The sequence below is a fragment of the Oncorhynchus keta genome, chromosome 21 (assembly GCF_023373465.1).
Source record: "Oncorhynchus keta strain PuntledgeMale-10-30-2019 chromosome 21, Oket_V2, whole genome shotgun sequence".
Classification (NCBI taxonomy): domain Eukaryota; kingdom Metazoa; phylum Chordata; class Actinopteri; order Salmoniformes; family Salmonidae; genus Oncorhynchus; species Oncorhynchus keta.
The window spans coordinates 3,889,469-3,907,003 of NC_068441.1; the positions used below are offsets into that span (position 1 = coordinate 3,889,469).

Below are 17,535 nucleotides of genomic sequence, written 5' to 3' on the forward strand. Positions count from 1 at the left end.
GAGCTGCCCCTCAGTCCCGAGTTTCCCTCAGTCCCGAGTTTCCCTCAGTCCCGAGCTTCCCCTCAGTCCCGAGCTACCCCTCAGTCCCGAGCTACCCCTCAGTCCCGAGCTACCCCTCAGTCCCGAGCTGCCTCAGTCCCGAGCTGCCCCTCAGTCCCGAGCTGCCCCTCAGTCACAAGCTGCCCCTCAGTCCAGTGGGGTTCTGGGTGAGGACTACTAGGCCATGGTCGGGGGCGAGGGTGGACTATCCCAGGACGCGAAGGGGAGGAACTAAGACATTTATGGAGTGGGGTCCACGTCCCGAGCCGGAGCCTCCACCATGGACAGACGCCCACCCGGACCCTCCCTATGGTTTTGAGGTGCGTCCGGGAGTCCGCACCTTAGGGGGGGGTTCTGTCACGCCTTGGTCTTCGTATTTTGTGTTTTCTTTCTTTACTTGGTCAGGCCAGGGTGTGACATGGGTTATTGTGGTGTGTTTTTTGTCATGGGGTTTTGTGGGGTGACTAATTAGTCTATGGCTGCCTGAGGCGGTTCTCAATCAGAGTCAGGTGATTTATCGTTGTCTCTGATTGGGAACCATATTTAGGCAGCCATATTCTGTGAGTGTTTTCGTGGGTGATTGTTCCTGTCTCTGTGTAGTTGTTCACCAGACAGGCTGTATAGGTTTTCTCGTTCCGTTTGTTGTTTTGTAATATTATAAGTTATTTCATGTCTCGTTCACTTTCATTAAAGAACATGAGTAACCACCACGCCGCATTTTGGTCCGACTCTCTTTCTACAGACGAACGCCGTTACAGGTTGTTGTTGGATAATATTCCACAATGTTCCAGTACAGATGTCAAAAGTATATACCCACAATCCCTGGGGGGTATAACAAGGGAATCAACACTTTCACTTCTCCTGAAGGACACATTGCTGAGTTATCCTTAAATTCTACTTAATTTATGAAAGCAGAAATGACAACCAAAAAATGGACACGCAACCAAAACAAACAAACACATTATTACAAACACAAGAACCACTATAAGAGATGAAACACTCATACAAACAGAAAAATAAATTAGATAGCATGCTTACCAGTGGCTTGGTTATTTGTCTTTGTTTAATATTGATTTCTTTCTAGCTTGTAGACAAGCTTTTAAATTAAATATAACACTGACAGAGTGATTTTCCTTTGTCTAGTCTAGTCTGTCAAATAAGCCCCAGCCCATAACTGAAGTTGTTGTGTGGGCGATAATGCATGAGCAGCTTGTGCTCCTCCTAGCCTTCTGAGATGCTATTGGTATTTTGGCTTTCAATGCCATTGTTTTATTGCTGGTTCCCCCAGAGCAAAACAACAATATCTGGTGACTCATTGTGCTTTATGTTTCACCATTGAAACACATTCATCCAGGCTACGACCATCTTCGTTGTGTGGATGTGCATTACATCAGTCTTGATAAGATAGAAAGTGCTCTGTACTGTAGCTTCAGAGCTGCATTAGCACTAATGGGTAATTCGAGGCATCCATCATCTCTAGAATAGGATGTTTGGTGAGGATGTGGAGAACATTGCACTCATTTGGTGAACCGGTAATAGGACCACCTCACCACAGTCACATAATCCCAGAGGAACCTGACGGATATCTGCATGGTACTAATCTAATTCATGACAGATATTCATAGTGATACAGTCTCAGAGGTGTAATCACTGGCCAGTTGTTTTCTGTCGCAAAATGTACCCAGAAGTCAGAAGTCTGGTGCCTTTTCACTAGAGGTCTACTGTAGATAATATACCATTTAGCAAAACTTTCTCTAAAGCATCTCCACTCCAAAGGTGAAAAAGTTTTTTTTTTGTATGGGTGGTCCCGCAGGGAATTGAGGTCAAAATCCTGCGGTTGCAAGTGCCATGCAACTTACAAGTCCTTAACCAACAATGCTTTAAGAAGTTAAGAACAAATAAATAAAAATAAGTTTTAAGTAAAAAATAAATAAGAAAAAATAGAAAATAAAAGTAACAAATAATTAAACAGCAGCAGTAAAATAACAAGCGAGGCTATATACAGGGGGCACCGGTACAGAGTCAATGTGCGGGGGCACCAGTTAGTCAAGGTAATTGAGGTAATATGTACATGTAGGTAGAGTTGAAATGACTATGCATAGATTATAAACAGAGAGTAGCAGCAGCGTAAGAGGGGTCTGGGTAGCCATTTGATTACCTGTTCAGGAATCTTATGGCTTGGGGGTAGAAGCTGCCTTTTGGACCTCAACTTGGCGCTCTGGTACCGCTTGCCATGCTGTAGCAGAGAGAACAGTCTATGGCTAGGGTGGCTGGAGCCTTTGACAATTTTTTGGACCTTCCTCTGACACCGCCTAATATAGAGGCTCCGTGAAGCATATGATATTACAGTTTTGAATGTCCCGTTGGTAGTTTAATCTTGAACGTAGGTCATCGATTTTATTCTCCAAAGACTGCACGTTTACTAGCAGAATGGAAGGAAGTGGGGGTTTATTTGCCTATGAATTTTAATAAGGCAGACCGCCCTCTGGCCCCCTTTTCTCCGCCTCCTCTTCACGCAAATCCCAGTGATCTGGGCCTGTTCCCGAAAAAGCAGTATATCGTTTGCGCCAGTCTTGTTAAATGAAAAAAAGGATTCTGCCAGTCCGTGGTGAGTAATCACAGGCCCGATGTCAAGAAGATATTATCGGTCATAAAATAAGATTGTGTACAAAATAAGTACAAAAATAAATGACAAGAAATGCAAATGAACAAACAAAAAACATAATCGGTTGGGGACATGTAAAACGTCTTCCTTCTTCTCCGGCGCCATTGCTAAACTGAAATGATTTGGCATGGGTCCTCAGATCTTCAAAAGGTTATACAGCTGCACCATGGAGAGCATCCTGACCGGTTGCTACACTGCCTGGTATGGCTACTGCTCAGCCTCCGACCGCAAGGCACTACAAAGGGTAGTGCGTACGGCCCAGTACATCACTGGGTCCAAGCTTCCTGCCATCCAGGACCTCTATATCAGGCGGTGTCAGAGGAAGGTCGTAAAAATTGTCAAAGCCACACTAGTCATAGACTGTTCTCTCTGCTACCACACGGCAAGCGGTACCGGAGTGCCAAGTCTATGTCCAAAAGGCTTCTCGACAGCATCTACCCCGAAGCCATAAAACTCCTGAACAGCTAATAAAATGGCTAACCAGACTATTTGCATTGCCCCTCCCCTCTTTTACCCGGCTCCTATTCTCTGTTTATTATCTATGCATAGTCACTTTAACTCTACCTACATGTACATATTACCTCAATTATCTCGACTAACCAGTACATTGAATCTGTACCACTACCCCCTGTAAATAGCCCTATTGTTATTTAGCTATACCGCTACCCCCTGTAAATAGCCCTATTGTTATTGACTATATTTTGTGGAAGGATGACATAGTATGAATAAATTAATAAAAATAACGTTTTTAAGTAAAATATGTCAAAACATTATTTGAATATGTTGGTAACCTGTTGTATAAAAGGGATAATACCCTGGAAGCATTCGGGGAGTATCACATAATTATACACAATAAAAGCTTGTCACTATACCTTTACCAACCCTTACATCAAAGTTCACTGTTGCTACGTTACGATTATCACTCTATCATAGAGACCAATGAGACCAATGTTCCCTCTAAATTGCGCGCATGCATCTCCTCCAGGACTGTGTAGCAGAAGAAATGCCGTGCCATGCGGAGACGCAAGAGATTGAACTTCACTGAGTTTGTCCCATTAGTTTGCATTGTTTAGATTCACGTTTTTTTTCTGTAATCGAATCTACATTATATCAACCCCTTTTCAATGCAACAAACCAAAACAAATCTCATTTCGCAAGATTGAGTCTGTGATTTTGTTGTAGGCAGAGCCAGAGTGCAGTTCTATTGGCGTTGGTAGCTCACAAGCAGTATTTTGATCCCCCGCGAGTGAATGCTTTTCAGATCAGATTAGAGCGCAGAGCCGAGCGTGTTCATATTTATTGATATTATTTCCTAGTTATCGAGTTATTAGCCCAGTTATATATAAGTATAGGTCAGCAATGGGGAGTTACTGCTTCCTACAAGAGCACAAAACAAGTAGGCCACATTTCAAGCTGTCTTTTGAATAGCCAATGAAGTAAAACGCGTATTTACGTCTTATGTAAATGGTCAGTGTTGTATTTTGAGACAGGCTTGAATATGCAGAGGGGTAGTTTACACGGTCTAATTTTCTGTATGGTAATAATAATACATTTGATTTTGTAAAGTGTTTTCTTGCATCATACAACACAATACAATGCAATTTATAGTCAGCTATTTGGCCAATGGTGTTACAGACCAAGTTAAAATAGATAATATCAAGCCCTTCATAATGTAAAAAAGTCACATGCAATGTAGGCCTGCATTGAACACCACATATACTGTAGGCTATATCATAGAAATCAAAGCTATTTCCATGTGAAAATGTTATGTGATTTGCTCCATTGGTTTTGTTGGTAGGCCTACATTATGGGCTATATCGAATCTTCCATTCCTCTCAAAAATTTTAGAGAAGGCTGTTGCGCAGCAACTCACTGCTTTCCTGAAGACAAATAATGTATACGAAATGCTTCAGTCTGGTTTTAGACCCCATCATAGCACTGAGACGGCACTTGTGAAGGTGGTAAATGACATTTTAATGGCATCGGACCGAGGCTCTGCAACTGTCCTCGTGCTCCTAGACCTTAGTGCTGCTTTTGATACCATCGATCACCACATTCTTTTGGAGAGATTGGAAACCCAAATTGGTCTACACGGACATGTTCTGGCCTGGGTCAGATCTTATCTGTCGGAAAGATATCAGTTTGTCTCTGTGAATGATTTGTCCTCTGACAAGTCAACTGTAAATTTCTCTGTTCCTCAAGGTTCCGTTTTAGGACCACTATTGTTTTCACTATACATTTTACCTCTTGGGGATGTTATTCGAAAACATAATGTTAACTTTCACTGCTATGTGGATGACACACAGCTGTACATTTCAATGAAACATGGTGAAGCCCCAAAATTGCCCTCGCTAGAAGAATGTGTTTCAGACATAAGGAAGTGGATGGCTGCAAACTTTCTACTATTACACTCGGACAAAACAGATATGCTTGTTCTAGGTCCCAAGAAACAAAGAGATCTTCTGTTGAATCTGACAATTAATCTTAATGGTTGTACAGTCGTCTCAAATAAAACTGTGAAGGACCTCGGCGTTACTCTGGACCCTACTCTCTCTTTTGAAGAACATATCAAGACCATTTCGAGGACAGCTTTGTTCCATCTACGTTATATTGCAAAAATCAGAAACTTTCTGTCCAAAAATGATGCAGAAAAATTAATCCATGCTTTTGTCACTTCTAGGTTAGACTACTGCAATGCTCTACTTTCCGGCTACCCGGATAAAGCACTAAATAAACTTCAGTTAGTGCTAAATACGGCTGCTAGAATCCTGACTAGAACCAAAAAATTTGATCATATTACTCCAGTGCTAGCCTCTCTACACTGGCTTCCTGTCAAAGCAAGGGCTGATTTTAAGGTTTTACTGCTAACCTACAAAGCATTACATGGGCTTGCTCCTACCTATCTCTCTGATTTGGTCCTGCCGTACATACCTACACATACGCTACGGTCACAAGACTCAGGCCTCCTAATTGTCCCTAGAATTTCTAAGCAAACAGCTGGAGGCAGGGCTTTCTCCTATAGAGCTCCATTAATATGGAACGGTCTGCCTACCCATGTCAGAGAAGCAAACTCGGTCTCAACCTTTAAGTCTTTACTGAAGACTCATCTCTTCAGTGGGTCATATGATTGACTGTAGTCTGGCCCAGGAGTGGGAAGGTGAACGGAAAGGCTCTGGAGCAACGAACCGCCCTTGCTGTCTCTGCCTGGCCGGTTCCCCTCATTCCACTGGGATTCTCTGCCTCTAACCCTATTACAGGGGCTGAGTCACTGGCTTACTGGGGCTCCCTCATGCCGTCCCTGCAGGGGGTGCGTCACCTGAGTGGGTTGATTCACTGTTGTGGTCATCCTGTCTGGGTTGCCCCCCCCCCCCCACTTGGGCTGTGCCTTGGCGGAGATCTTTGTGGGCTATACTCAGCCTTGTCTCAGGATGGTAAGTTGGTGGTTGAAGATATCCCTCTAGTGGTGTGGGGGCTGTGCTTTGGCAAAGTGGGTGGGGTTATATCCTTCCTGTTTGGCCCTGTCCCGGGGTGTCCTCGGATGGGGCCACAGTGTCTCCTGTCCCCTCCTGTCTCAGCCTCCAGTATTTATGCTGCAGTAGTTTGTGTTGGGGGGCTAGGGTCAGTTTGTTATATCTGGAGTACTTCTCCTGTCCTATTCGGTGTCCTGTGTGAATCTAAGTGTGCGTTCTCTAATTCTCTCCTTCTTTCTTTCTCTCTCTCGGAGGACCTGAGCCCTAGGACCATGCCCCAGGACTACCTGACATGATGACTCCTTGCTGTCCCCAGTCCACCTGGCCATGCTGCTGCTCCAGTTTCAACTGTTCTGCCTTACTATTATTCGACCATGCGGGTCATTTATGAACATTTGAACATCTTGGCCATGTTATGTTATAATCTCCACCCGGCACAGCCAGAAGAGGACGGGCCACCCCACATATGCTCTCTCTAATTTTCTCTTTCTTTCTCTCTCTCGGAGGACCTGAGCCCTAGGACCGTGCCCCAGGACTACCTGACATGATGACTCCTTGCTGTCCCCGGTCCACCTGACTGTGCTGCTGCTCCAGTTTCAACTGTTCTGCCTTGTTATTATTCGACCATGCTGGTCATTTATGAACATTTGAACATCTTGGCCATGTTCGGTTATAATCTCCACCCGGCACAGCCAGAAGAGGACTGGCCACCCCACATAGCCAGGTTCCTCTCTAGGTTTCTTCCTAGGTTTTTACCTTTCTAGGGAGTTTTTCCTAGCCACCGTGCTTCTACACCTGCATTGCTTGCTGTCTGGGGTTTTAGGCTGGGTTTCTGTACAGCACTTTGAGATATCAGCTGATGTACGAAGGGCTATATAAATAAATTTGATTTGAATTTGATTTGAAATAGCCACAATAGGCTATTGGCTATTGTCAAAAACGGTAGGGGTACAGCCTCAGTGTTCCCTGTAAATGTGCGTTGGAAGTTGCACAGAATTCTCACAACTTTCAAGTGTCCGCTCAAATTATACAAAATGTGCTCAGTGCCTCAGGAAATTACAGGGGACATTGCCTGGGACCCTCTCTGCAGATGTCATACAGCACATGGGAAAGGTGATACCATCTCCAAGACAAGTGATTTACTTCTGTGTCTGCTCACCAACACGCTAACGCACAGCGCACAGTCTGAGGTCAGAGGCAATGATCCCCCAAAAAGTCCAGAGTCATCGGTTTCCTCCAAAAAAGAGAGTATAAAATGAATGTGTTTACAGCAGACGTTGAAACCTCTACTCTCCTTAATGGATTGAGAGGGGCCATCACAGAGATTGCTTCATTACTGCATCTTTTGAAGTGGCTGCCAACTGCCAAGATTTTCTGATTCAGAGATGAACATTGCCTTATTGAGAGAACTATGTTTTAGGTTAATTAAATGTTTTTGTCTACAGGCTTGCTTAACCTCAAATACACCATCCTGATCTCCCGAGCTCACATTAAGCTTGGGAGATCAGAATGGTTCGTACGAGGCTACGGCTTGCTGGCAGTTATCAAAATTCTGCTATTCCACTCCAATTAATTCCCATGCATATGATATCTCAATATGTGAATGTTTTAATTGTGTGTCCCTTTTCTAGCTCCATGACTATTCTAGCAAAGCGCTGGTCCAGAATGTTCAAGTTGATGGAGCGAATATACAGAATGAGGCTTGAAGTACAACTGGCGGGCTGTTAGCCTGTGTGAAGTTCAAGTTTTGAAAAATCACATAAAAAGATGATGAAAAGGAAGAAAATGTGTGTTGTATGAGCATAAATCTGCCTGCTGTTCATCTGCCTGCCGATATAGAATAACAACGGAGTAGGTAGTGTTAAGCACTAATGTACCATTCAAAACGTACTAAACTCAGCAAAAAAAAGAAACGCCCTCTCACTGTCAACTGCGTTTAAATTTCAGCAAACTTAACATGTGTAAATATTTCATATGAACATTACACGATTCAACAACTGAGACATTAACCGAACAAGTTCCACAGACATGTGACTAACAGAAATGGAATAGTGTCCCTGAACAAAGGGGTGGGGTCAAAATCAAAGTAACAGTCAGTATCTGGTGTGGCCACCAGCTGCATTAAGTACTGCAGTGCATCTCCTCTTCATGGGCTACACCAGATGTGCCAGTTCTTGCTGTGAGATGTTACCCCTCTGTAACGGTTTTCGTAGTCGGACCAAAGTGCAGCGTGGTAAGTGTTCATGTTTGTTTATTGAACTGAACACTCATACAAAATAACAAGAGAATAAATGAAACCGAAACACTCCTGTAAGGCGCAAACACTAAACAGAAAACAACTACCCACAAAAACCCTGTGGGAAAAGCTACCTAAGTATGGTTCCCAATCAGAGACAACTATAGACAGCTGTCCCTGATTGAGAACCATACCCGGCCAAAACAAAGAAATACAAAAACATAGAAAAGGGAACATAGAATGCTCACTCAAATCACACCCTGACCAAACCAAAATAGAGACATAAAAAGCTCTAAGGTCAGGACGTGACACCCTCTCTTCCACTAAGGCACCTGCAAGTTCCCGGACATTTCTGGGGGGAATGGCACTAGCCCTCACCCTCCGATCCAACAGGTCCCAGACGTGCTCAATGGGATTGAGATCCGGGCTCTTCGCTGGCCATGGCGGAACACTGACATTCCTGTCTTGCAGGAAATCACGCACAGAACGAGCAGTATGGTTGGTGGCATTGTCATGTTGGAGGGTCATGTCAGTATGAGCCTGCAGGAAGGGTACCACATGAGGGAGGGGGATGTCTTCCCTGTAACGCACAGCGTTGAGATTGCCTGCAATGACAACAAGCTCAGTTCGATGATGCTGTGACACACCGCCCCAGACCATGATGGACCTTCCACCTCCAAATTTATCCTGCTTCAGAGTACAGGCCTTGGTGTAACGCTCATTCCTTCAACGATAAACGCAAATCCAACCATCACCCCTGGTGAGACAAAACCGTGACTCAACAGAGAAGATAACTTTTTGCCAGTCCTGTCTGGTCCAGTGACGGTGGGTTTGTGCCCATAGGCGACGTTGTTGCCAGTGATCTCTAGTGAGGACCTGCCCTACAAGCCCTCAGTCCAGCCTCTCTCAGCCTATTGAGGACAGTCTGAGCACTGATGGAGGGATTGTGTGTTCCTGGTGTATCTCGGGCAGTTGCTGTTGCCATCCTGTACCTGTCCCGTAGGTGTGATGTTTGGATGTACAGATCATGTGCAGGTGTTGTTACACGTGGTCTGCCACTGCGAGGACGATCAGCTGTATGTCCTGGCTCACTGTATCGCTGTCTTAGGCGTCTCACAGTACGGACATTGCAGTTTATTGCCCTGGCCACATCTGCAGTCCTCATGCCTCCTTGCAGCATGCCTAAGACACGTTGACGCAGATGAGCAGGGACCCTGGGCATCTTTCTTTTGGTGTTTTCCAGAGTCAGTAGAAAGGCCTGTTTAGTGTCCTAAATTTTCATAATTGTGACCTTAATTGCCTACCGTCTGTAAGCTGTTAGTGTCTTAACGACCGTTCCACAGGTGCATGTTCTTAATTGTTTATGGTTAATTGAACAAGCATGGGCAAACATGGTTTAAACCCTTTACAATGAAGACGATTATTTGAATTTGTATGATTTATCTTTGAAACACAGAGTCCTGAAAAAGGGACGTTTCTGTTATTTGCTGAGTTTATCTTTCTCACAAGTTAATTAGCTGGGGTATGAAATTAAACCATGGACTGCTCCTGAAGAACCACAAATCATAACTTGCACATTACATAATTCGAATTTCTCCCATGTAGCTTGTGTACTGATGCTTTCTGATTAAGGAGAAATCGATATCAGCATTGTAGGTTCGCCTTAAGACTGGGAAGCACTCCAGCCACACTAAATATGATTTATTAATTTATTAATTCACCTTTAAGGCTAAAGGCAAAAATGCAGGGTATAACATTAATCTACAGGGGATTTAAGGTTCTATATTTCTACAGATTCTCTTTGTGCATATTCAGGAAGTAAAAACGTCACATCACTTACAGAACATCTGGACACAGTGTAAGGTCCATTAATTCATGCAAAGCTATTTGAGAGGATGACAGCGGTCTTGGTTAGCACAAATGCGTGGGGGGCAGATTGTTAGTTTGGTTCTTCACAAATCTTCTTGGGTAAGTGGGCTCAGAGTGGCGCAGCAGTCTAAGGCACTTCATCTCAGTGATAGAGGTGACACGTGTTTGATTCCAGGCTGTATCACAACCGGCTGTGATTGGGAGTCCCATAGGGCGGCGCACAATTGGCCCAGCGTTATACGGGTTTGGCAGGGGTAGGCCGTCATTGTAAATAAGAATTTGTTCTTAACTGACTTTAAATAAATAAAAAAATAAAGTGTTACGGTCATATTTGTAGTGCATCTCAGGTGACAGAGTACTAAAAACTTAAGATGGCACCTTGGCCCTCCAACTTTATTTGATACCCTATTAGCTTGAGTGGCCCTGACGAAAAGCATGCAATCTCCCAAATGCTTGTTTTATAAGACCCACCTGCCAGACCATAGTCACAGCTCCCCTCTATAACACACACACGCAAACACACACGTCGTGTACGCACCCACCCACACACACACACACACACACACACACACACACACACACACACACACACACACACACACACACACACACACACACACACACACACACACACACACACACACACACACACACACACACACACACACACACACACACATACACTTATGATGGTATGTGGGGAGCTCGCTACTGTTCCAGAGGAGTGATGGGAGGTGGTGGTGCTGCAGACTGCTGCAAAGAGAATGAGGCCCCTCCCTTGTTTCAGAGAGAGCCTCTCTCCAAGAGTGAGAGGAAGTGAGGAGGAGGAGGAGGAGTGGAGGAGAGAAGCAGGGGATCAGCCTGTCAGTCAGTCAGTGTGGAGCTAGAAGAGGACGCTGGACATTCATCTCCCCAGATGCTCTCATTGACATAGGGCCCACTCAATCAATGCCAGATCAGCGACAACCCACGCTTCTCTCAACAGCAGCAACTCAGAGGGACCACGTAGAATGGAGGAGGACACAATGAAATTAGTTGAATCCATAGGACCAATTGAAGAAAAACCTCTTAAACCATTTCCATTCTGATGCAAGGCAAGCGGAGATCTGAGGACTTTTAAAATGTTTTCCTTTCCCGGTATCCAACCACGGGAGCATGTGGACATGATTTACATCTCCATGGAGACAGCCATCGCCCTGGCCTCTGTGCTGGGAAACGTGCTGGTGGTGCTGGTGGTTTGTGTAAACCGCGCCCTGAGAGACACCACGTTCTGCTTCATCGTGTCTCTAGCAGTGGCCGACATCGCTGTGGGAGCCCTGGTCATTCCCCTGGCTATAGTGATTAGTCTGGGGCTGAAGACTCAATTCTACACCTGCCTCTTCCTCTCCTGTCTGCTCCTCATCATCACCCAGGGTTCCATCCTGTCTCTAATGGCCATCGCCATTGACCGCTACCTCCGGGTCAAGATTCCCATCAAGTGAGTTCACTATATAGCCACTGGTTGCATGCTATTTATTGAAAAACAACTGCCAAATTCATGACAAAAAAACATACCTTAACTGAAATACATCACATGAAATACATTTATCTGGTCTGTAGCACCACCTGTCATGAAATTACAGAGTATTCTGGGTTTTAAACTTTTAATAGAGGATTGTCCATAATGAGATGGATTTTGCTTGAGGGCAACGGATTTTACTGTATTCCTAGTGAGGACCATTTTCTGTTCATTCTAATTATACATTAACTTAGAGTGCCTTCAGAAAGTATTCACAGCCCTCGACTTCTTTTTCCACATGTTTAATTAAAATTGCTAACGTTTTGATTTTGTTTCACTGGCCCGCACACAATACCGCATAATGTCAAAGTGGAATTATGTTTTTGTACATTTTCACAAATGAATTAAAAACGAAACGCTGAAATGTCTTGGGTCATTAAGTATTCATTGCCTTTGTTATGGCACGCCTAAACAAGTTCAGGAGTAAAAATGTGCTTAACAAGTCACATAATATGTTTGTGTGCAATAATAGTGTGCACTCTGTGTGCAATAATAGTGTTTACATCATTTTTTATGACTGCCTCATCTCTGTACCCCACACATCTGTTAGGTCCCTCAGTCAAGCAGGGAATTTCAAACACAGATTCAACTACAAAGACCAGGGAGGTTTTCCAATGCTTCACAAAGAAGGGCACCTATTGGTCGATGGTTAAAAATAGAAGAAAAAAAACACATTTAATATCCCATTGAGCATAGTGAAGTTAGTAATAACACGTTGGATCAATACGCCCAGTGACTACAAAGTTACAGGTGTCTTTCCTAACTCAGTTGCTCAAGGGTTTCACCATGAGGCCAATGGGGACTTTATAACAGTTACTGCGATAGGAGAGAACTGAGGATGGATAAACAACATTGTAGTTACCACACAATACTAATCTAAATGACAGAGTGAAATGAAGGAAGCCTGTACAGATGACGGAAGCTTATACAGAATAAAACAAATACAAAACATGCATCCTGTTTGCAATAAAGTAAAGTAAAACTGCAAAAAATGTGTTCAAAAAAAGTACATTATGTCCTGAATACAAAGTGTTATATTTGGGGCAAATCCAACACAACACATCACTGAGTACCACTCTTCATATTTTCATGCATGGTGGTGGCTGCATCATGTTATGGGTATGTTTGCCATCAACAAGGACTAGCAAGTTTTTGGGGGGATAAAAATAAACGGAACAGAGCTAAGCACAGGCAAAGTCCTGAAGGAAAACCTGGTTCAGTGTGCTTTCCGGCAGATGCTCGGAGACAAATTCACCTTTCAGCAGGATAATAACCTAAAACACAAGGCCAACTATACACTGGAGTTGCTTACCAAGATGACATTAATGTTATTGAGTGGCCTTGTTACAGATTTGACTTAAATCATCTTGAAAATCTATAGGAAGTTTTGAAAATGTGTGTCTAGCAATGATCAACAACCAACTTGACAGAGCTTGAAGAATTTTTTAAAGAATAATGTGCAAATATTGTATAATCCAGGAGTGCAAAGCTCTTAGAGACATAACCAGAAAGACTCACAGCTGTAATCACTGCCAAAGGGTATTCTAACATGTATTGATTCAAGGGTGTGATTACTTTATGAGGCGCTGTATAAGTGGACTTTTTCAATGGCCTCTTCATATTGATGTGCAAGGGATACCAAGGGAGTATGCGGTAGCAATGTGCACTATATATACAAAAGTATGTGGACATCCCTTCAAATGAGTGGATTTGGCTATTTCAGCCACACACGTTGCTGACTTGTGTATAAAATCAAGCGCACAGCCATGCAATCTCCTTCGACAAACATTGGCAGTAGAATGGCCTTACTGAAGAGCTCAGTGACTTTCAACGTGGCATCGTCATAGGATATCAACATTTCAACAAGTCAGTTCGGAAAATTTCTGCCCTGCTAGAGCTGTCCCAGTCAACTGTAAGTGCTGTTATTGTTAATCTGGGTTTGGCGGATGCTAGAAGAATGCTACCTGCCCCAATGCAGGTACCTGCCCCAATTGTTTCATTGTTCGGGCTAGGCCCCTTAGTTCCAGTGAAGGGAAATCTTAACACTACAGCATACAATGACATTCTAGACGATTTTGTGCTTCAGTTTGGGGAAGGCCCTTTCCGGTTTCAGCATGGCAATGCCCCGTGCACAAAGCAAGGTCCATACAGAAATAGTTTGTCTAGATGGGTGTGGCAGGACTCAACCCCATCGAACACCTTTGGGATGAATTTGAACGCCGACTGCGAGCCAGGCTTAATCGCTCAACATCAGTGCCTGACCTCACCATTGCTCTTTTGGTGGCTGATTGGAAGCAAGTCCCCACAGCAATGTTCCAACATCTAATGGAAAGCCTTCCCAGAAGAGTGGAGGCTGTTGTAGCAGCAAAGGGGGGACAAACTCCATATTAATGCCCATGATTTTGGAATGAAATGTTGGACGAGCAGGTAACCGCATACTTTTGGTAATGTAGTGTATCTGAGGAGAATTTCTCTCAGACTGCGGAAAGCCATATATCTATGCTTAGTTGAATAGAAATCAATGGGCCAGACATTGAAAGCTTTTAAGTATATTAAAATGTTATTGTCTGTCCCAAGGAGTGATTTTTAAGGCTGGTTGGTTTGGCATTTTTGGCAAAGTTCCTGGTGCGTCTTATTTATTTGTATTGTCATGTGGACAGGGGACCAATCCCACTGGGTACACACTAGTTGAATCAACGTTGTTTCCATGTCATTACAATGAAATGACATTGAACCAATGTGAAATAGATGTTGATTTGGCGTTTGTGCCCAGTGGGAACTTACTATTAAAGGGAAAGGTTCCTTAATTTGGCTGTTTAATATTAAATTATCATACATTTGGTTTAAATTGTATTGGTTTCATAGTGCCACCTTTTATTTTCTCACATAATTTTTTTTTTTTAATATAAAAAAATCGGGAAAGAAATGTAGATGTTTACATTTGCTTAGCTTTCAGTATTTTGCATCCCAAAAAATCCATATCTTTGTCCTCAGGAAATTTGGTGACTCTTTATAAATCACCATCAATTCATAAATGAATGCATTGTGCTTCTGTCACAGAATACGTTTGACACCCTGTTAGCTTGAGTGGCACTGAAGCAAATGGGTATAACAGTATGACAGTCCATACATTAATTTAATTCATAATGCAATAAACCGAGATTGTACATCATTGTTATTCATAACATCTCATGCTTTGCTACTTATAATAACATGTACTTTAAAAATGCATCTATCAAGCATTTCACACAGATGGCTTATGAGAAGATATTTCTAGATATATTTGACTGGAGATTATCTGGAGTCTAAGCGAAACTTTATCTCCAACTGTTTTGCATGTTCCATGTTTGACTGTGTAGTTTTTCAAACTGACTTTGATCATTCCTCTGGTCCCCTTCAGGTACAGCATCATCGTGACCCAGAACAGGGCATGGGTGGCAGTGTTCCTGTGCTGGCTCCTCTCTGCCCTGACCGGGCTGGTGCCAATGTTGGGCTGGCACAACGAGCACACACATGGTAACCTCAGCACCACCAGTGATGACATAATAGTTTGCACATTTACCACGGTCATGCGCATGGACTACATGGTCTACTTCAACTTCTTCGGCTGGGTGGTGGTTCCTCTGACCATCATGATCGCGCTGTACGCTGAGATCTTCAGGGTGATCCGGAAGCAGCTCAACATGCGTGCAGAGGCCACCTGCGACACCAGCAAGTACTTGCACAAGGAGCTAAAATTAGCCAAGTCCCTGGCGCTCGTCGTCTTGCTATTCGCTCTATGCTGGTTGCCCCTACATGTCATGAACTGCATCCTTTTCTTCTGCCCGGAGTGTGGGATGCCCAAGAGCGCCATGTACGTGGGCATCTTTATGTCCCATGTCAACTCTGCCCTCAATCCGCTGGTCTATGCCTTCCGGATACAGCGGTTCCGCGCCACGCTAGTCCAGATCGCCCGCCGCTGCATGCTGTGTAAACACAAGGAGACCAGCCCCTGCCCCAACCAGCCCAGCCCGCCACCCTTGTCTGATAAATCTCCAGTCCACCCTTAGCCATGACCTTCATTGTTTCTATGCTTTTCCTGCGGAATAGTTGTGTTAAAGAAGTAGCCATAGTGCAATGAGGAGGAAACTTGTGTTACGCAACCGTGTGAGAGACATCTGGGATGCAGGAAACAGTACGTGGACGCCCCCAATTACTGGAATGAACTCCAACAAAGAGCGCTTCACTGAATTATGGAAACGAAATGAATTTACAATTGATATAGGCCCCACCTGGGAAAGACAATCCAGGCAAAAGGAAGACTTTAAATAAGAATTAGCCCAGTCCATATCTGTAATTTCACTCACTGATGCCAGCTGCAATGCATATTGAATAATTTGCTGTATATCGAGATCCTTGTCAAATTGGCCTGTAACACACTCATCCTCTTTCAACTTTAGTGCCAAGCTAGTGGCATGTGTATGGGTGGGGTGCTGTTACCTTGCCAACTGTTTTGGCAAATGGCGTTGTAACAAAAATAACAATTTACAAGAGTTGGTTCAGTATTACTGTAAAATCCCATGCTTTCCCAGGAAGATCACTCAATATGCCTATATCCGTTTTACAGTCAAGCTATTGTCCATCACGGTCCACAAAGGAAATGTAAATCAAGATAATTCTCTGTAAACCAAGCTCCACAGATTATTCTAAAGAAGAATGCTGTTTTCAGGTGAACAGGTTCAACAATGCTTTGTTTGAGAAGAATGATCTGTAGTATTTTCTCCTGAGCTTGGTTGTGCCATAATTTTTATAACACTGACAGGGTGTTGGAAAAGGCTCCGGGCATCTGAGTGAGCCCGATTTAAATCTAGAGTGAATTAATTACATGCAGTACATTATGGCTGTGTGATTTATACAACCTTTATGCAAGCCTTTGTCAGTTCTGCTTCCTCATCAACTTGACCCTCACAAGGCACTTCCGTATAACTGATACACATAGGGGTAGGTGGTTGGAAAGAGAGTCTGGGGATATTGCATTTGCATTCAAAGTTAATAAATAATCACATCCTACTAATTACACAATAGCTAAATTGCTTGACAATCTGCATCATCAGCATTGTTTTATATGGCTATCGGAGTACGAGATTTTTTGAGATTCTGATATTACCTCCAAATGTTTCCTAAATGTAGAGATACTGAAAGCATGCACTGTCCTTGTTTATGATGTACTTCGACATCATCTTTATCACAAAGTACAAATACATCTCTGACTGAGGAGCACGCGAAATGTGGGTATCCCACCACTTGGCAAAGCACGCCGCAGAAACCAATCAATCCTGAGCCCAAAGGGGGTTAACACCTGACCCCAGAGAGTGAAGCGGTGGACTCAAATAAAGAGAGGGCTCAGATCCTGCATGGATCTGTTAGAAATGGACAGTCCACACAGACAAATGACTTCATGACAGGACATGGGAGAGGTGACACTGAGGCAAGGGCTTGTGCAATTTGCTCCTGTCACTCATGTTGTCGGTGAAAGAGGAGACTGACCTGATTGACAAAAGCCAATTTTCCATGTTTAGTTCACACACACACACACACACACACACACACACACACACACACACACACACACACACACACACACACACACACACACACACACACACACACACACACACACACACACACACACACACACACACACACACACAAAATACAA

General features: G+C 43.7%; 1 protein-coding gene across 2 annotated transcripts in view; it reads left to right on the top strand.

Annotated features, from left to right (window-relative positions):
* The window catches only part of LOC118399958 (adenosine receptor A1), a 52,530-nt gene extending 34,995 nt beyond the window's left edge, over positions 1 to 17,535 (top strand). The window contains exons 1-2 of one of the 2 annotated variants that reach the window (XM_035796232.2): positions 11,140 to 11,756; positions 15,238 to 17,535. In XM_035796232.2, coding sequence (XP_035652125.1) covers positions 11,401 to 11,756; positions 15,238 to 15,886 — 1,005 coding nt within the window. In that variant the 5' untranslated portion in view covers positions 11,140 to 11,400 and the 3' untranslated portion in view covers positions 15,887 to 17,535. Of the gene's footprint in view, positions 1 to 11,139; positions 11,757 to 15,237 lie in introns of those variants that run through there. The other variant, XM_035796233.2, reaches the window with a different exon arrangement.